This window comes from Pseudopodoces humilis, chromosome 3 (assembly GCF_049639895.1).
Source record: "Pseudopodoces humilis isolate 2021_Gansu_Grassland_sample_001 chromosome 3, ASM4963989v1, whole genome shotgun sequence".
NCBI lineage: Eukaryota > Metazoa > Chordata > Aves > Passeriformes > Paridae > Pseudopodoces > Pseudopodoces humilis.
In genome coordinates this window covers 65506484-65527256 of record NC_142202.1, presented here as the reverse complement: position 1 = coordinate 65527256, position 20773 = coordinate 65506484, and the positions used below count along the sequence as shown (strand labels likewise).

Genomic DNA, 20773 nt, shown 5'->3' with positions numbered 1-20773 from the left:
GGCGCCGGCCGCGCTGCCCGGGGTCCCGGCGCGGTGGCTCCGCGGGGCGCGGGGGCGCTGCCGCCGCCGCGGGCCCCCCCTGGCGCCCCCGGCCCCGCCCGGCGGGCGGCACCGCTGTGCGCAGGGCTCCGCCGCCGCCGCTCCGGGCTCGGGGGGCTCGGGGGGCTCGGGCTGCTCCGCGCCGCGCCGAGCCGCGGCAGCAGCCGTGCGCCAGGAGAGCGCGGGGCGGTGGCGAGCGGGAACAAAGGGGATCGAGGCGGCGCAGCGGCGGCGGCCCCGCCGGGGGGAGGCACCGGCTGGGCGCGGGGGGTGTGGGAGGAGGAGGAGGAGGAGGGTCGCCAAACTGCTGCCACTTCGTCGGCCGTGAGCGGCACTCGCTGGCGGCGGCGGCAGCATCCCGCCCCTCGCTGCATGGCAGCCCAGTGAGGGAGGAGCGGGCGAGGGTCTGGCGCTGCCCGGAAGCCGAGGGAGCCAGCGCCGGCGGCAGCAGCGCCCGCCGCCCTCCCGCCGGGATGCGCCCCGCTCTCCGCTGAGGCGCAGCCCCGCCGCGATGCTCTCCCCCGAGCGCCACCGCCACCACCGCCACCCCTCGCCGCCGCAGCCGCCGCCGCCGCCGCACCACCCGCCGCAGCCCAGCCATGTCGTGGCCACCATCGAGAACCTGCCGGCGGAGGGCGGCAGTGGCGGCGGCAGGAGCGGCATCTCCGCGCCCTCCTCCAGCGTGCGCCAGAGGATCAGGAAAGTGCTGAACAGGTGAGGCCAGGGGATGGAGCGGGGCTCTGGCTACACGGCACCGTGCCGCTCGCCCTGGGGCGCGCAGGTCCCGAGGGCCGCCGTCGGAGGGGCCCCGACCCGGCCCGGCCCGCTTGGAGGAGTGGAGCGGCGGGGCACGAAGGCGCCGGCGGGGCGGCTGCCTCGGCTCGGCTCTGCTCGGCCGGGCTGGGCTACGCTGGGCTGGCAGTGCCTTTCCCCACAGAAGCCCCGGGCGGGCAGGGAGCGACGGCGCGGAGCCTCCCCCGACCCATTGTTGCCTCTGAGGCGGCGGCGTGAGCCTCCAGCCTGAGCCCTCCCCGCCGGTGCCGGTGCCGGTCGCACCTGCCGTGTCCACAATCACAACCTCCGCAGCGGAGCCCCCGCGCCTCCCGCCGGCTCCGGCTTTCCTGGCCCGTCACGGACAGGCTCGGGGCGGCGGGAGGAGGGAGCAGACATCCCCGCTGCCGCAGCCCGGCCGGTGGCGGAGGCGCCGCCGGAGAAGTTGGAGCGCGGGCGGCGGGCGAGAGGGCGGCGGAGAAGGGGCGGCCTCTGGGGCGGCCGGCCGGGGCCTGATGCTCCGGGGTGCCGGGTGGCGGCGTGGGGGATCTTTGCCCGGTTCCGAGCAGCTCGCTTGCCCCCGGAGCAGCACGCTGGGGCTGCTGGCGAGAGGCGAGCCGCTCGGTTCGCCCCTGCGTGTGGCTCAGAGTGGTCAGTGCGAAGATGGGTAAACTGCAGGGTACTTCGGAGTAAATTATTTCACCGAAGGCACAAGAAAACGCTGGAACCATCTTAATGAATCCTTTACGCACCCCTCTCTGCCCGTCGTTTCTTTTGCACTGTATTTGATTAGGGCAGAGGGTTTTACTACAAAACAGAGTCCATCCAGTGCCTGACTGGTTGCTCTTCTCCAGAAGGAGCTCCTGTCTGAAAAGCCAGCTGGAGCTATCACTCCTAATGCCTCTATCACTGCCTAATGACTCTTACGTTCTTAACAGAGCAGTTGCAGCAATGGGATGGTGCGTAGCAGCCTTGGCCTCATTGTCCCGGCTTTAGTTTCAGATTCACGTAACATGGACGAGCAACTGAACGCAGCTATTCTAAATGGGTGTATTAGGTTTGAAGATGAAGCTTTTAAATATTCAAAAATTACAATTCCTACAAGTGTTACGTTGTTAAAAATACATGAAGCTATTTGCTCTCGGAACATCCCTATTACACGCAGTTAATTAACTGTTACCATTCCAGGAGGATTCTCCAAAGCTTCAGTGATGAGGAAATGCTTATCTTTTGTTATTTGAGCATGACAAGGGTTGAAACGAAGTTGAAACAAGTAAGAGCTGCTTCAGCTCACTTACACATTTTCTTGTACACATGTATTTTGCAACTCTCTGTATTGTAAGATTGACTCAATTCCTCAACCCCACAGTCCGTGTCATCTTAGGCGTCCTGTGCTTGCCAGATCCCTCCCGCTTGGTCATCCTGAGGTGTGTGTCAGTCTACAAACAAGACACTAGAGAAAGGATGTTTTTTCCCAGGGGCACCAAGAGAAATATGAAGATGTGGTGAAGAGATCAGATACAAAAGCAGCAGGCTTTCCTGTGCAAGGGTGGTAATAATGAGCTCTGGGGAGTCATCAAATTGACCACAGTCTTCATGGCTAGGAGGTGTTGGATTAATTCATACAGCAGTTACCATGCTTATGCATGTTTATGACTGAGCTGTAGATAAAATGTCAAATCAATATTTGATGTTCTTTGTATGTGATTAAATGATTGAAATGAGAATACCTAGGGTTTTCTTTTTCTTTTTCTTTTTCTTTTTCTTTTTCTTTTTCTTTTTCTTTTTCTTTTTCTTTTTCTTTTTCTTTTTCTTTTTCTTTTTCTTTTTCTTTTTCTCTTTTTCTTTTTTCTTTTTCTTTTTTCTTTTTCTTTTAAGAGGGGGAAGGGTAGAAATTTGCTGTGGTGACCAAAGTTCAAACCTCTTCCGATTCATAAATGTGAACCTAGAAATGAGATCTCCCATAGCCCAGAAGGGCAGCCTAAGTAATGGGAGTAAGTCACTTTTTCATGATTGTGTTCTTATCTCCTCCTCAAACATGAAATAAGAGTAAAATTTTTCCAAATTTATGTGGTTTATGGAGTAGGAGAAGATATGTTACTGAGATGTTTTAATTCTTAGCCAGTCCCATGTTGTGTATCAATGGAAGTTTTTCAAAAGTTAGATTTCCTTAAGTTTCTTTCAACTTTACGTGGGAACTGATGTCTCCATGTAACATCACAGCTTTCATCAGTATTTCTGTTGATACAGTGAAATGAATTCCGACACAATGTTTATATTTTCATCCTGTATGGAAACAATAGCCTGCAAACACATGTGGGAAAGAAAGAAATATGTATGGCATATCCCTAAAAAGAAGTAGGAGACCCCAACAAACTAAACTTGTGCTTTTCCAATAGTTTTTCTCCCAGAAGAGGGTAACACTTTCCCTGTGCTATCTGTGCTTTGTGTGCACCATTTGCTTGGAATTCCACCATTAGTGGAAGGTTCCTGACTGATTCATTGTGTTTCTGTTTTCTGCTACAAAAAGCAGGGAATCTTCAGGCAGACATCAAAATAAAAACGTTGACAACAACTGGGGCTGCCAGATACCTGGTTATGGCTGGTGGAATCATAGAATGGTTTGGATTGGAAGGGACCTTTAAAGGTCACCTAATCCAGCCCCTGCCACCATCAGCAGGAGCATCTTCAACTAGATAAGGTTGTTCAGAGTCACATCCAATCTGACCCTGATTGTTTCCAGGGATGAGGCATCTACCACATTTCTGGGCACCCTCTCTCAGAGTTTCACCAACCCCATAATAGAAAATTTCTTCCTTATATCTAATCTTTTAGTTTAAAACCCTTGTTCTGTCACAAGAGGCCCTGATAAGAAGTTTGTGCCCGGGGAGGGGACAGACTCTGGTGTGGTCAAGGACAAAACAAGACATTAGGGGAAAGGACATAGACACTGGCAGAAAGTGATCATTGTTTCTTTCTCACTCTCTTTGTATCAGTTCAGTTACCCAGGCACTTGCTGATTCCTGAATTGCCTTCCATGGCAATTCAGGCATTAAAATTAAACAATTAAATTAAAATTGTTTTACAAGCTATGGAAGCTTATTTTAACTTCACCTTCCAATGTCTCCTCTCTGTTCCCTTTGTAGATCCCAAGGTAATAGAGAAACGCTGGAACAACCCCTGCAGGGTATTTGAGAGAGAGCACACTGAAAGCAGAGCTGATTGCCTATAAAAGTCTAGTTCAGTGATCACAGCAAACAGTGCACTCTGAAAAAACTTGTCCATAACAAGAAAGCAGAAGGAAATTAAAACACAAAACTGAATGGTTTGAGTTATGAAGGACTGGAGATGCTCAGGGCAATTATGGGTTTTACTGGAATAGTTTGTGTATTAATTCTGGGCTGCCAGTGATGGTGAACAGGACCTGTTGCAGCAGGATCAAACTTGCTGTTATCCTTTAAGTAGTTGTGATGCTTAGGGATTTGATTTAATGGTGGGCCTGCTAGTGCTGGGCAATGGTTGAACTCCAGGGTCTTGGAGATCTTTTCCAGCCTTAATGATTCTATTGTTCTGAGTTGGGAGAGGATGGTTTTGAGTTGCTGTTGCATTAAGGGGAAATGTTGTGCTGCAGATATGTTCCTGGACCTGTGACTCACACCTGTGGTCCATAAATCCCGTCTGCAGGGGCCTGCCTGGTGCCTTCTTTGTGACATTGGCTGAGCATTGACTGACTGTGCCCTGCTGTGTTGCTGGGAAGAGCAAGAATAATGATGGCTGCTTGACTGCTTGCTTCCCCAAACTTTTAAGAAGCCAAAATTGGACTCCACAAACTCTGTCTGCTTGCAGAGGACCACTTAATAAGCAGTGACTCACTTGCTCCTCGTTGACTCCCAAGGAAAGTGGGAAGATAGAAAACAAATTATGCGGTTTGGAGTTCTGTGGTTCTCTGTGTCTCCGCCCCAGCACCTACGTATTTCAGATACCTTTTGGTGCATCCCAGCTCACTCCATCTGGCTCTATTCCAGCACAAGGGGCAGCTTGTCTCCCTTTCTTGCACTCCCTGGGTGATCTGAATGGCAGAGACTCGCCTGGCAGATTCTCCTGTGTCCCCTGAAACTTTTTGAGGGGAAACTTTCATGTTGGGAAATCTGGCTATCACCTCTTGAGAGTGGTCAGAGTTGTGGACAGACAATAAACATTGCTGAAGCACAGGGGGAGCAGGTTGCCAAGTAATCTCTTTGGGGGATTCTTGCAAATTTTCTCCAAACAAAAGCCAACAAGAGAGACACCTCCTTATACAAGGGCATTATCTCTGTAGTCCTGGACAGTAGGACAGGGAGGGAAAATGAAGTTTCTGCAAGTAAAATGAGTTAATATCTTTAGATACTATGACAAAGTTATTTTAGCTAAGTAAATGAGATTATTCCTGGAAACAAAAAATACCATAGCTGTGCCAATGAACTCAGATCTCCAGAGAGATGTCTAAGGCACTGCTATTGCATTGCTTTCCTTGACAAGGACTTTTTTAGAAAGCTGGCTGGCACATGCATTTTTCTGGGTTTTCCCACTTCTATCTTTTAATGCTTCCTTAAGAAATACAAGTTATAAAGTCTGGCTGTGCCTTATCTTGCTGTTTCAAGGTTGTCTTCATGGGCTTTTTCTTGCTGGCAGTTGCTGAATGGCATTTTGTATTTCTCAGAAGTTTTCTAAAAATCATATCAGAATATTAGAGACATACTCAACTTGAATCAGAAAATGGAATAAGAGTTATTTCAGCCATTCAGTCCCATCTCATCTTTTAAATAGCTTTGTAGTTACGTTCTGTGCACTAGTGAATTGCAAAAGTTGTCTATGGAGCAGTATGACTCTCTCTTCTTCTTTACTTATTTACTTTGTCAAGTAAACTTCAGCCTTGTGCATAAAGCCAGTGCATGGTTTAATTCCTGTCTTAGGAAAAGGAAGATAAAAATATTTTTAATAAGTATAATTCATTAAATTAGGCAGTGATGTATTGAACAAAATTATCTGAAGAAAAGCAATTTAGATTCTTTTTGAAAGAAAGGTCATCTGTTTGGGTTCAGTCTGAGTAAAACTTTTGATTTTTTTAGTGTGTTACAGGCCCAGCTCCTCCCTGATACTGGAGTTGAGGAAGAGTTTGGCCCACTAGCTGACTAACTTTGAACTTGAACTGTGTGTCAAAGCTACTAACTCTTCAGAGATGGGAGCTGTTTAAATGGCACTGCAAGTATCAAAAGCTATAACCCAATGTGTTTTGGTTTTTTTTTCCTAATAACATGCACCTGCATAATAAATCAGACACAGGGATTTTATATATGAAAAAGAACTTGGAGCTGAATAATAATAAAATTGAGATGATGTGTTTCATTGCCCCAAAGCAAAAATGTCTTTCAGTTGACTGATCAGAGAGGCAAACAAACCAAATAATTTATGGCATTTTTCCTTAATGAAAAGCAAGTCAAGGATCAAACATATCATTTTTGAATCCAAAAAAAGAATGAGTATTCATGACCTTCAGTTGCTTTGCTTTCTTCTTCAAAACAAAAGAATTTGCTTCCTTTGGGATTTTTATTCTTAAAAAGTACAAATAGCTCCTCAAAGTCCACCCAGAATAACAGTGAGAGTAGAAAAATGAGCCCAAGCTCAATTCAGATAGCCAGAGCTCTCCTTTTAGGTAAAAATATTTATACTATTCTGAAGTAAGTCAAAGAAAATGAGATCAGAGCATAGATAAAGCAAGTAGGTTGGCTTTCTTGTGCCTGTTAGTATTATACTTTTTGGTTGAGGAAGTGTGAAGGTCATATCTGCCTGTGGGAAGGCATCCTGGCAGATGATAAAGAAATGAAGTGATGAAAAATTGTCCATTCTTTCATTTTCTTATTAGTTTCCTTGTAATCGCCATTTTGTAAGCAAACAACTTCTGTAAATTAGCTGTGTTCCCGATGATTAGGGAGCACAAGGGAAATACCTGTAAAACAGGAGAAAAAGATGCTCTTCCTCTTCTCCAAACAATTTATTTCAGTGAATGCACACTTACTTATTGGCATGCCATAGTACACTCAAAATGCTTTGATTTAAGAGCGTAGATCAGCTGAAGTACAAAAAGCTCCTATGTTTTTGATGTAGCATGCACTGGAAACCTGTCCAAGTTTGGTTTCAAAGTGTCTGAGTGTCATTTTCTAACAGGTTTAGAAGCCTGGATTGGGAAGCTTTGTCCCTCTTGCCTTATTTTTGCTCCTGAGAATTTGCAGTTTAGGAGATACAGGCCTTACTGGTCCTGTTCAGAAGTTGGAGTTGTTTGAAGTGATGTGATATGGTAAGTGCGCTGTAATCCAAACCTGTCAGTCTCCGTCCTGAGCGGGAAAAGACTTTCCCTAGGAGGGGCAATTCGGCACAGCAGAATATGTGGGTGTCCTCTGTCTACCTATGACATTCAAAATGCCGCTGCTTACTGGGTGCCTGTCTGTAAGTGGGAATTTTTGACACTGGCTGTGCTGTGGGCTTTGGGAAGGGGTTACTGCCTCTTGAACTAGGGGGGTTTCAAAGGAGCAGCACCATAAATGGCTCCATAGAGAAAGCGGGAGGAATGGACAGAGTGGCTCTTATGGGATGGACAGAGCAGCTTTAATGTGCTAATGAGGGGAAGGCCAGATGCCAGCAGCGATCAGAAGGGCTCTTTGTGGCTCTGTCTCTTTGGAGATGGCTGGAGTCTCTGTCCTTATCGGGGTTGTTTCTGCAGGCAGAGGGAAACACTGGGGCTATTAGTGAGGTGTTCCCTTCCTTTAAGTCAGCAGATAGCCTCACAGATTAGCACTTGAATACTGATTAGGGCTAATTACCGGGAAATCTTAGGAAAAAGAAGTTGCTGAAGAAGCTTGACATTAAAAACTACAAAAAATCAGTTCCCAAGCCTAACAACATGCTCAAAGGCTTGTGAGCTGAGCTCAAACTCTGCTGAAATCACCTGTTGCAAGAACAGCTGTATGGGGACTCATAAATTGCTATGACTGTAAATTGTGTAAGTATTGGTGGCTCTGAGATTCATGTTGTGAACTGCCTACTCTACCTGTCTGTGCTTATTTATGTCTGTCATCCATCTAGCTGAGATTTTTACTGAAAACACTTCAAGTTTTGAAGTTCGTCTTTCAGCTTTCTCTGTCTTGGTTTCTCTCGTGACTTAAGAAAACATTTCTTCAATACATATTCACTCTCAGTCATTTTTCTCAGAGACACCAAACGATTGAGGTAGCAGGTCTGACTCCCATGCATCACCTTTTCCCCAGTGCAGGAGGGAGTGTCCCCACAGCCTGGCCGTGCTGGGTGACCATGCCCATACTGCCGTACATCTGCAAGGCTTTTTGGGATGTGCCATGGCACACGGGGATGGCCAAATAATTTCCTAGGGGAGGTGGCTGACCCTTGATCTCACCAGAAAGTTCTGTCCACAAATGATGCCATGCAGGCTTCACAGTAAAAGATAGGGACTGTCTTATTAAGCCAGTTTTCTGTTTGTAGCTGATACAGTAACTTCAGTCCATAATTTCAGATCCCTTTGGTGTGGTGGTCACCTTTGCTTCCTTACACTGCCTGATGCCCATGTAATATAAGAGGTCATACTCCACCTTCAGATAGGTCTGACCTGTGGCAGCCTGTAGGAACTTCGGAGCTGGACAGTGAATCTTTTGTTGTAACTTTTTTTGCCTAATAGAAAATGTAGATGAGTCAAAACCTTGTCAAGAAGGATTGGTCTTTCTTGAGACTGCATGGTTGGTAAGTCTAATGTCCAAAAAACTAGATTTTTTTGGTTGGAGAGCAAGTAAGACTTCATGGTAATCTGGTGATGGCAGTGCTTTTTTAGGAGACCATGTTTAACTCTGCTTTGCCACATCTCTGAAGGCTGCTGTGAGCACACGTACTGTGAGGTTCCTTTGGGATGAAGAACCTCAAAAGGTCATGGTTTTGTCTTAATGCAAAATATGAGAATTTCTGAAAATTAAAAGTTTACAACTAGAAAATGCCTTTCCCCCCTCCCCCCCAGCTCATCCTCCAAAGTATTTCAGGCTTCAAGATATTGATTTACAAAAGCACACTATGCTTGAAACAGATTGCTGCAGGTCTAATACAGATAAATGAAGTAATTAATGTACTATAGCAAGACCATAACCCTAGTGTTCATTTCAACCTGTAAGCCAGTATTAGCTGATAATGGAATGAAAACAAAATTTGAAACATTATAGTGATGGCCATTAGTTTACTTTGTCCTCTTTGGTGTTCATTTGCCAAAGGAGTTGTTGTGTGTGTGTGTCCAGAAGCTTCACTGTATGCAATTTGGCTGCACTGGTTTTAAAAGGGTGCTGTCTTCTGTGCCACATTTATTCTCATTAGTTTTCTCATCTGGCAAGTATTTTGTGATGGGAGTTGGCTTTTTCTGCTTTCCATTTGGTAGAAATGGAATATGAGTTAAGTGGGGTATAAATCTTTCCCCTTCTTTAGTGAAATAGATAAGCCATTGACATTGTGGGAGGGAGATGCCAGAATCTGTTCCTGCTCTGATACCTCTTAATCAACTATTTGAAGAAGAAGAGAGCTTCACAGCTCCTCTCCTGGATCTCTCCAGCCTAATAACTAAAATTCTGATCCTTAATGTAGCCTTGAGGTGGCTATCTCAGTGCTTTTCAGGGGAAAGAGGAGTTTGAGGGAGCTGGGCTGGGTTGAATGAGAGTGGTGACTGCAAGGTAGAAGCAGGGAGAATTCTCTCTCCTTTTTTATGAAGAGGTAGATGTCCAGCTCTTCAAGAGGAAGTGAGTCACTGAAAGGTAGGGGCCAAATGCTCCAAGGAGGGGTAAGGCATAAGCTGTACCTTGTCTGATGCTTTCTGTTTTTTACCAAGATTTCCGTCTTTGTCTACCCAGGTGCTTCTGTGGCTTTCCCAGGGTGCAGTATTATTCTGCATGGATCTTTTGGGTTTTTTTGACCTTTGATGGTGAGACAAATCCTAGAAAATACTTATTAAAATTAAATTAATTACCTTGTGTTTATTTTGAGCCCTGGTATTTTAAGGAGCTTAAACAGCTCTGTATTTGTGGTGGCTTCTGCTGCCTGGTTTGGGTCATTTGTCTTCCGAAATCTCTTCTTACTTGAAGCTGAGTGCTGTAATGAAACTTAGAGGTTCTCTCCTGTTGCTGCTTTCCTTGTCTCTCTCTGCTGCACCTCTCTGCTGCTGCATGAAAGCATGAAATGCTTTTGAATATGTTTCTTTTAACTCCCTGCTGCCACTATATTGAGGTCTGTAGGAATTGTCCTGGGTAGATTGAAAGTGAGAAAGGACAGAAAATAACAAGTAGGATGAGAAGAGTTGAGCAGGGAGCTGGAAAATATTTTAATGGGTATAGGATTTGATGCTTGAAGGAAGTAAAACTTTAATGTTGTAAATGTAATTCTCATTAGGCCAGGTGTGAGGATTAAGTAACCTTAGTCAGAAAAAGTTTCCCAGCCTCATCCCATATAGTGGGGAAAAAGCCATTATCCAAATATAAGTAATGATCAGCTGAAGTGCCTCCTTGTCGTGGTTGGGGACAAATTTGGAAGGGAACTTCTAAAGGGATAATTCCCTAAAGGGCAAAATGCAGCGGTCCTCCCCCTGACTTGTTTGAGAGATAAACCTCCTTGGAGAAAAGTGGAAAAAATCTGTTTATTTAACAAGCAAAGTATTCACAAACATGAGAAAATGAATGCTGTTAACCAATGGAACCTCTCACTGTTCTGAAGAGATGGCAAATGCAGAGAGAGAGTCCTTCTCGTGGGGTGTAGCTCGGCTCGCTCAGGCTGGTGTGAGTCCCTCCTGCGCTGGAAAGTGCCGCGTCCCGGTCCCGCTGGGCCACAGGTGTGAGCTCTGGGGTTTGTCTGGGCTTTCGGTCCAGAGCAGGCTGAGCAGTTCAGGAAAAGAAAAGCCACAGTCTGGGGAACTTCTCTGCCTCAGCTAGGTAAAAAAAGTAAACTAAAAGCAAAGGTGAGCTCTGTCCCTGTCCGTGCTGCGGAGAACATGCACAGAGAGAGAGCCAAAGCTCTTATTTTTATGTTTTTGAATACAGCCACAAAAAAATTCCACCACTTTTCCTTCTTCCCCCTTTGCTCTTGGATATAGTTTTAAAGGCATAGAACTTATTTCTAGGCTAAACAGACAAATGGGGATACAATTCAGCATCATTAAGTCACCCCAGGACACTCCTTTTCCTGCATAACCTACCAGGCATGCACAGGTAACTTCCAGTCAGGTTTTGATATCTGACCTTTGCTGTCAGGTGCCTGATGTACTTAGTGTAACACTTTGTAGAAAAAGGACTTTCAGCATTTGCAGAAGTGCTGTCCAGCTTGTCCCAGCGCAGACAGCACCTGTGTGTAGCCCTGGAGAACTTATTCCATTGCTGCCTCCTCACATTCTTCTGCCAAAGCTGCTTTGCTTTCTGCTGGTGCTCACCAGCATTTTTTTGACAATATATTTAAAGGGTTTCTTTTTGGGTCCAGTCTGTGGTGGGGGAATCATGGCTTTAAAGACATTCAGTAGATTCCAGAACTTTTGAAGGATTTAATCTAGAAGCATGGGGCAAGGTGGTGTGATGGTTATCAAGCATGTATGAAGGCACCTCTTACTGGCACTGAAAATTCCAAGTTTTCTCTCATTTACATGTAATGGTGACAGCAGAACAACTGTTGCAGTAACAGAAATGCACTCAAGGACTAAGGCAGAATGGTCAAGGTAAGATGCAGTGCCATGGTGGTGGTTGAAGGGTGGTTGCTAGAAATCAAAGAGTTTTATTTGATTTATATTAAACAAGCAAAATCCCTGGGATTCAGAGTTGCTCCTGCTCTAGAGAGGTTACTTGAGTTTGACACCAAGTAATTCCCTAGTAATTCACTTGAAAAATTCTTTCTGTGACTGTGTGTAAGCATGTGACATCTTTTAGTTACCTAAAATCAACTTCCCATTATAAATAAATAAATTCTAACACGTTCTAACTTGCAGAAGAATTTCTGTTAAATTTGATGTCTGAAATTGTCCATACATATTGATTTTGTATGCATTACTGTGTTAATGGAACTTATTATTACTCAGCTAGATTAATTTATTAGATTTATCCCTACATTACAACCTATAGATATATTGAGACATGAGCCCACAGAATCAATACCAATTTCTTTTCTCATTTATGATTGTTCTTACTAGCATCCAAAACACTGTTACACTCAAGAGTATTTAGCTGCCATTTATTGTGAAGCATTACACTCCAACAATTTTAAATTTGTCTTTTTTCTTTGTCCTTTAATGATTATTTTTCCATTTATGTGGGCACTTGTTTGAACAAAATGCCATGCATCAAGCTTCAAATGAGTCGTGATCATACTCCAGTCATTGGGTCTAGCAGTAACTTAGGTGTGCAAAATTAATGCTCTGAGACCAGACCTAATCTTTGAGATGCGTTTTGGCTGCTGTTCTGTGTGGCAGGCCCAAAGCAGGAGAGGGAACAAAGGTACAAATGTAACTTATACTAAGTTGCCTGCCAAATGTGGTGTATTTGCATGTTTTTCTTTGAGCAGCGGCCATGCGTGCATTTATCTTTCCGAAGCAGCAGTGTTTGGCTGAGGAGCAATTGCAAAGACCAGCAGAAATGGGTAACTGATGTGGAGCTCATTCACTTCCTTCCAGAGCTTGAGCTATTCAAAGGTCATGGTGGGACGTAAAAGAAGTGGGGTCCAGAAGAAATATGGGGTAAGAAAACTGATCACCTCTGCCTCTGCTGCAATTCAAGACTGGTAGACAGCGCTGATGGGAGGGAGAGACCAGTCTTCAGACAGTTCTAACACTGGCATTTCTATTCCCATCACACCTCCAGTGGTGTTTGGGGATAATGTCCTTCCTTCCTCTGGACAGACCAGAAATGTTCTGTAGGAACAGAACAGAAGAGAATTGCAGAGACTGTTTGGTCTCAGCATAGCCTTTAAATTCAATTCTAAGCAGCTCATCAGACATTTATGTGGAGAAATCTACAGCAGCTGCATACACACAGAGATAATGTTTCATCCAGTGGTCTGTAAGGTGAAACTCTGTGAAACTCACTCTTCTCCAGACAGTCTTTCTTTCTTGTTTTTCAGTAAAAGTTGCTGTATTCACTGAGTATGCTGCTTATCTAACCAATTTCTGGCTTGTATTTAACTGTTGCTGCTGTAGCTGCTGCTTGTGCACCACTGCAGTTACTGGGCATTAAAAGCTCAAGCCTGAGAAATTAAATATAGCATGCACAAAAGGATCAGCCAGGTGATAAAGGGAAACTGAGGAGGGAAAAAATCACCCCCAAATATATCATATATAAGTATGATGCAGAAGTAGGCATCAGAGTTAAAAAAGTGGTGAGTTGCCCCATGAATACTGTTTGCCTGACCCAGCTGTGGGGTTTGAGAACAAAGCCAGAGCAGGGTGATTTGTGTCATCCTGACTGTGCAAGACTAAAAATTACAGGACAAGTGGTGGACAAAATGCAGCTTTACCAACGTGTGCAGTGCAGGACAGGGAGGAGTAAGCTTTTGCCTGTTTTGTTTTTAGGAGAAGCTGTATTGCAGCAGCAGTTGAGGGGAAATACTGTGTTTTAAAGGACTTGGAGAGAAGTTACATACAGTAGCTTCTAATTTACAGTCCAGAATTGGACACCAATTAGCTTTTTTTGCCCTGGGTGAATCTCTCAACCTCACTGGGTCTGGTTCAGCACTTGTAAAATGGGGACAATTAAACTTAACTACCTGGAAGAGTTGTTGATTAGTTAATGCTTGTAAAATGCTACACAGTGCTATAAAACAGAGCATAGTACTAAGAAGCATCTGGTTCGCAGTGACTATAGTGCTTCTCTGAAACTTTATGGGAAAACTTTGCCAAGAAACAAAATTATTAATGTGTGCAGTACATGTTGGCACTGAAGGGGAGGGACAGACAGCTTTTGAGAGGCATCTGACTTTCCTGAGGTACCTTCTCTCAAAATACGAGAGGTTTCCAAAGAGCACCTGAAGTGGCCTGGGGCTGAAAGCAGTGTCAGGTGAATTTGGGGCTGCAGAATGAAGCTCTGGCAGGTGGCAGAAGAGCTCCTTGTTTCACTCCTATCTTCTTGTTCTTATTCTTGACCCTGTCCCCAGCTTCTTCCCTCTTTGTTTTGCTGGAGGAAGTGTTTGCACAGTACCATCAAGAAACAGGTTGGTGGTTTGAGTCAGATGGGAAAAAAATGGGAAGACGTTTCTGCTGCTGTTGGTTTGTGTTTCCAGATTGTCCTGGGGTGACTTTATGATACTGGTATCCCCAATCGTCTGGTTTATGTTATATATTAAGTTCTGCACCTTTAAGACTGGCTTTGAGAGCAAGAGAGGGGGAAGAAGAAGCGCGCAGTTTGTGTTAAAGAAAAACATCACTCCCACACATCCCGCTCCTGGACTGTGGTGTCTGCAGCACGGACAGACAGCGGGACAGAGCTTCTCTCTGGCTTTTAGTTAGTTTTAGCTAGCTGAGGCAGAAGAGTTCCCTGGACCTTTGTTTGTTTTTTTCCCAATTTTCTTGGATCTGTGCAAGCCTGCTCTGGACTGAACACCCAGCCAAACCCCGGGAGCTCACGCCTGTGGCCCACCGGGGCCTGGGCCTCGGCACTTTCCAGCGCCGGAGGGACTGATAAGAACCTGAGTGAGCCGAGCTACACCACATGAAAAGGACTTTTTTTTCCTCCTAGATTTGCCATCCCATCAAACAGCAAGAGGTTTTATTATTTAATATTACTCAATTTCTGTTAAATAAACAGCTTTTTCCACTTCTCTCTAAGGATTTTTTTCTTTTCCCGGACCAGTTAGTGGGGAAGGGCATTTCCCTGGGGAAATCCCCATTTGGAGTTTTCCTTCCTAATTTGCCCTAAACTAAGACACAGATGGATCTTATCTCCAGTGTAGTTTATCATGTAGCTACACATGGACTATGAGGCTGGTACATGGGTGAGAATAAGTGGAGTTTGGGGCAGCTGGAGTTCTCCTGACACTGGAGATGATCCCACAAGCCATGTAACCCAGACACAAAAGGCATTGCCAGCACAGGCTTAGAAGGTGTGTTAGTGAGCTAACCCTTTCTCCTGCCTCCAAAGACAAGTTACACTGATTTCATTGGAGATGTGTATGGCAGCAGAGAGCAATCATTTGGGAAGAGCTGATCCTGGCTGAAGCTCATCACACTGTGTGTGAAACTGCTAACAAAAGGGAGGGAGCTAAGAATGTGCTAGAGACAAGCTTGTCATAATTTCTGAGATTTGCATCTTTAGTATTATTTGAGATACTTACAATGTGAATATGTGCACTATATGAATAAAGCACATGCATACACATATTGATTTGGTTTAACAGGAGACTGTTAAAAAAAAAATACAAGCAGCAATAGAGGGAAGAAACCATTTCCAAATCCATCACTCCTTCATTGATACACAGAGATTATTGAGAGGGTCACAAGTTACCTCATGTGAAGATTCAACTACTAAGTAATTTTACAGAGCTAGGTAAGGAATCCGTTTGTTCCTAACACGAGCTGCCAAAAGGAGGTTACGTTTCTGTCTCTTCCCTGCTCCTGACCAAATTGCTCCTTCTGAATTTGCTGAGCCAGGTCTAGTTTCTGTCACAGGCAGATCACTAAAATCAGAGATTACTAACCCATCTGAAAAAAGTTGCTGTTGTAGCTGGGTTTTTAGCTAACTTTTGATTAAACTAGTCTGAACTGATGATGAAAGGAAGGAGACTGTGAGCAGAGAAGAGCAAGGGCAGAGGAGGTGAGGAAAACAGGAGGTAAAAGAAACTGGAAAGAAGGGAAGGAGAATATACCTTTCTATTGTCTCAAGCTTTTTATTTGGCTCATCTGTATTGTAATGCCGTGCCTGAGCTAACTACTTATTGCCAAAGTCCTCAGCTTCCTCCTGCCTTCTTGTAACAGATCTTAGTGCTGATGTTTGTGAGAAAATGAGCACATGTGAGACCCATTGGCTATTGACAGCTGGTAAACAATCAGCTGTAGCCAGTTCCTCCCTCAGATAGGGGTGAAGTAGTGTGAGTATATGCAGAGAGGATAAAGGAGGTTGCCAGATACCAGGTAGTGTGATTCTGAATGGGGCTGGTGGAAAAATGTGTGCTCTTAGACCTATAAGTACTTGGTGTTGGAGGTGTGATGCAGCCCTAAATTGACAGTAGTCTTCTTTGTTACAGGTTAAAATTTATTTTTAGGCAGGCCTGAGTTCAGTGAGGGTAGGCATTTGTGAAAAAGCTTAGTATGAGCATACTGTATGTTTCCCTGTTGCTAGAAAATGGAAGGGGAGCCTTATCCATGAAACAGTTGTTTTTCACAGTAAATAAAAGAGGAGGTGCATGTTCAGCAGGTCTAGAATCATTATATCTGGTGTGCAGCAGTGCTCCTGTGTGCTTTGTGATGCTCTTCTGCCTCTCTGTCAAGGTGTGCAGCAACTTCTTTGCTGTGGCTGACTAAAAAATAGCCCAATCAGTGGTGGCCAAGATCAGCGGCCACTGAACTGGTTTGTCTCCCTTTCTGTAATAGCATGTATTGTAGCATTCTCCTGTGGTACAGTGTGAATAGCTGTTTTTAGGTAGCTGATGTGATCTTGGAGGCTTATTGCCATTCTCTGACCTCTTTCTTCCTGGGGCTAGCAGCCATGCACAAGCTTTCCTAAAACTGTACCTCTGATCTGTAATGCCACAACTTCAGTTACTAAAATAATTCCTTAAAAGCAAAATATCCACCAATTTGCCCACGTTGGGGATGGTCACGAGACTGTACTGACACAGATAGCTTTCTGGAAGCATTTCTCTGTTAGTCCTGCTTCCTAAATCAATCCTGTATCCTCCTTGTTGTATTTTCACTTGCCATACTGTTGTATAGAGGTGCTGCACAGTTCCAATGTATAAGTTTGCAACAACTTCTATAGCAAGCAAAGTATTTATATTTAAAGCACCAAAAGAACAAGTAAGGAGGAAAAAGGAGTGATCATCTTCAGACTGGGAAGGTGTCTTTTAGTAGGAGTACAGACTCTGTTGATTTTTAAAGAAAACAAAATAACACATTATCCTTCTCATCCCCAGGAAAAAAAATAAAAAACAAACCCCAAAAACGCAAAACCACCCAAAGAAATACCACTAAGCCCAGCAACCTTGCTACAGGGCATTATACAGTGATTTGTGTTTGGGTACCAAAATGAGTGAGCAGGAAGCTAGGGAAGAAGCTTTCAGGTAAATTCTGCCAGTGTTTGAATCCCATTTGTTGGGAGTGGAGAAACGCAACACGACAAAACCTCCATCTTACTTTGCCTGTCTGTGTTTAAGTATGCTTCTGTGGCATAGAAATAAATTTTCATGGAGGGAAGGACCTGCTGCTTGCTGTTTTGGTGTCTCCTGATGACCATGGCTCTGCTCTGACCTTCGGTAGGCAGAGATGGCCAATGAACTTGCAGGTGTGCTGTGGTGTAACCACATTGGCTGTTTTTATAAACTTGGTGGTGTCCTGAAAGAGGGAAAGAAGATGAGAAACTTATGGTATGATTAAAGAAAATAGAATATAATGCAGGAAAAAGTGGCACGTCAGTTCTTAAGATGAATTCCTAGCTGGACCCCAAAATACATGATAATCCCCAGTTTTGTTTCCTTTGCCTGTGCAACTCTCTCCTTTCCTCCTCCCCTGACATGCAGCCTCCCTCCAGAGCCACGGCAGCACCATGGTTTCAATATTTCCTGTAAAGGAAGGGGGAGTGAGGGGAGAGTCCCCCATGCCTGGTTAAGAGGGTCTATTATAGAGGATTAACTGTGCCCAAACAATGAGGCCCCTCGAGGAGCCCGTTACCCTTTTGAGATGCGTGTGTGGGTAAGAGGGCACACTGCTGTCCCTGTGTCCCAGCCCAAGTGCGTGTGGTTCCATGCCCTGGTTGCTATGACAATTAATCGCATCTTTTAAGGGCTGGTGCCGACTACAGATCCCTGTAAATTGCCTGAAAGGCTAGTTAAAGCTGCTCCTTAGGCGCCTTTATTTGCTTTTACCCCCCAAAAATTGGGATGGAGAGGTTTTCTGCTTCCTACTTGTAAAAAAAGCCAGAGTAACTTGGTATATGCTTTTAGACTGCCTTTCACTTTCTTGGGCATTACGAGTCATGGAATTTTTCTGAAGAACGACTGTAAAATAGACAGGGATGTGGTGCCTTCCAGCTCTGTCCATGTAGTCTTCGTGTGACCAGCAGATTGTGCATGCCTGGGAAATGTAAGAAGCACAGTCTTCAAGCGGTGTGCATGGATTGTTTTGTGTTTGTTATTATTTGAAAGTTTGCACTAGGCAATTAATGTGTATGTCTTTGGTTTTTCTTTGTACCTTAAAAAAGAGCAACAGGGAATTACTATGGTGTCTCAACCTACAGCAGGACTGTGCTCTGTATTTGACTATTTGCCAAGGTAATGGGAGAGAAATAGATGTTTCCCATGTCATTAGTCCAGAAACATGAACAGCAGTGAATGCAAATATTCTTAAAAGTCTTCCTGTAGGTTAAAGCCTGTTCATTTGAAAGGCAGTCCTAACTCCCTCAGTACATTATTAGAATGGTTGGAAAAATATGTCCAGAAGTTTGAGGAGTTTTTTTCTTCCTTGAAGGCACTAAAGTCTCTGTTACCTTTAATATTACTTCTCAGGGAAGAAAAAACACCAAAACCAAACCCCATGAAGGGAAAGAAGTTTAAAGGGATAAGTTATCAAATGCACAATATTCTCTCTTAACCTTAAACAAAGGGAGAGGTGAGATTCAGCACAGTCTCTCTTTTTTTAATGAATGTCACCTTGATACAAACACATTTATATACACAACATATGTCTGAGGAAACTTAGAATTACCTTTACTGGAGATAGCAGGCAAGATATTGGCAGTGTTTGGTATGTCACATCAGAGTCAAATGTGCTAAAATAGGTAAGGTAACTTTGATTATCAGAAATATTAATAGCTGTGTGCACTCAGAGCATGCTTAGGTATCCTTGTTTTGGGTTACTAATTTAGTCCCACTGGTCACAGAGATGTGAATGTACCATCTGCAGGACTATAGGTGTATAATACTGGCTTGCTTTTCATTTGTAATTTTGGTACTTGAGGAGTATCAGGTACTACTGTTGATAATTAAGCTGTGGCTGAAGAAATTGTGTTACATCTTGTGTATGGCAAATATGTATGATCTTTCAGAATTGGTCAAGCTGGAGTAGCTACAGCAGAAGCAATCAAAATGGACCTAACTCCCAGTCTATGGCTCTGCAGCCATTACTTCTTTCCCTTAACAAAGAGTTTTAAACTGGAAGTGTGCAGGATTGCTGCTCAAGGCCTGCAGGCTAAGTTCTTGTTTATTCAGTTTGTATCCTCCAGGATCAGCTTTCCTGTGTGGAAGAACAAGAACCAGTTAAATGGCAGTACACTCCCTTCCTTCCTGTTCATGGTGACCATGGAAAACCCTTTCTCAAGTCTACATTCTTCCTGGTCAGCAGAGGACTGTGAAAGGCCCCAAGACAGGTGGTGTTTTCTAGGTAGCACCTGTTCAACTTACTAATAGCCCTGGAGGTACTATTCAGAGAAGAAAATAACATCCTCTGGCCTTACCTTGCCATTGACAGTCAGAGGCCTGTCTTGGCATCTGGAATTGGCTTGCAGGGGATAGGAGACAGACCAAGTTTCAGTTCCTGCCATACTTGCAGTGGCTTTGCATCATGATGATTGTGATCCACACAAGGACCTGAACTTGTGTATGCCCACACCCATGCTGCTGCCAGTACTATCAAACTTAGCCTCATGCTCCATTTTTTCCCATGAAACTGTTCAAGCCAGTATATTTTAATTTTTTTTCCCAATACAATGTGTTTGCTTGGGGTTTTTCAACTTTAATGCAATGTAACAGTACAATGGGATTCTTACTTCAGGGAGCCCTGCTTATGTGAGCAGTGCTTGTCTCAAATACATCAGCATGATTACACAGGCCCTGGTGTTGTGCAGTGCATCCTATTCAGCCATCACTCTGTATCCTTCCAGAAGTCCTGAAACTTCTTGTCCTCCTCCAGCATCCACTGCTGTGCCAGGACTCCCCTTTGTGGAAATGGTGAGCCAGGGTCTTGGGGTTTTTCTTGGGTGACATTCCTCCAGGTCCCAGTGGGACTGTACTGGGAGGCTGATGGAGGCTGGGAGCAGATAGCCTGCTGCAATGGCAGAAAGCTGAGGGTGTTCTCCAGCTGCAGGGCCTTGAAGCCCAGCAGAATGATAGATAACAGCTTCTTTATCTCTGCTGACAATGCAAAGAAGAAACTTCCTCTTGTTTGATACCCCCTGAGTTCTCACTACCAAAACCCCTGGGTTCTCACCACTTTGGGGCCACCAGACATATCTGGCAGGAGCCACCGTGGTGCATGGCAGCAGCTGCTGCTGCCACTTGTGTCACTGCTGCCAGCCATAGCCCTGCTTCACTCCATGGGGTGGCTTTAGCACAGAGCCCTGCAGCATTGTGCTGGCTCCATCTGCCCCGGGAAATAATTTTATTTTATCTTTGTCCTTTTAATTCTTTGACTTTTGTGAAGCAGTAGTTGTCTCTTTTCCCCTGCTTCCTGTGTGGCTGCTGTTCCCTTCACCTGCAGCTTCCCCTTCTTTCTTCTCCCCAGACTGGCTGCTTCTTTTTCTTGCCCTTCTCACAGAGGAAGATATTCTTAGGCAAGGGTCAGATGCTCAGGTCTCTTGGGGAAAGTACTTCAGGGTTATGAGACTGAAATAGCACAGTGGCTTTTGGTGCCTGCTGGGAGAAGTCACTAGCCTGTGTCCTCTTCCTCCAACTTGTTTGGGCTTTCGTGGAGTTGTTTGGCCCTACTTAAAAATGT

The 20773-nt window shown here is 44.8% G+C and overlaps 1 protein-coding gene across 2 annotated transcripts in view; it reads left to right on the top strand.

Annotated features, from left to right (window-relative positions):
* The first annotated feature begins 326 nt into the window (after positions 1–326).
* The window catches only part of SLC35F1 (solute carrier family 35 member F1), a 226146-nt gene continuing 205699 nt past the window's right edge, over positions 327–20773 (top strand). For both annotated transcript variants that reach the window (XM_088053739.1, XM_005518308.3), the window contains exon 1: positions 327–753. In XM_088053739.1, the coding sequence (XP_087909865.1) occupies positions 551–753 (203 nt within the window). In that variant the 5' untranslated portion in view covers positions 327–550. The remainder of the gene's footprint in view (positions 754–20773) is intronic.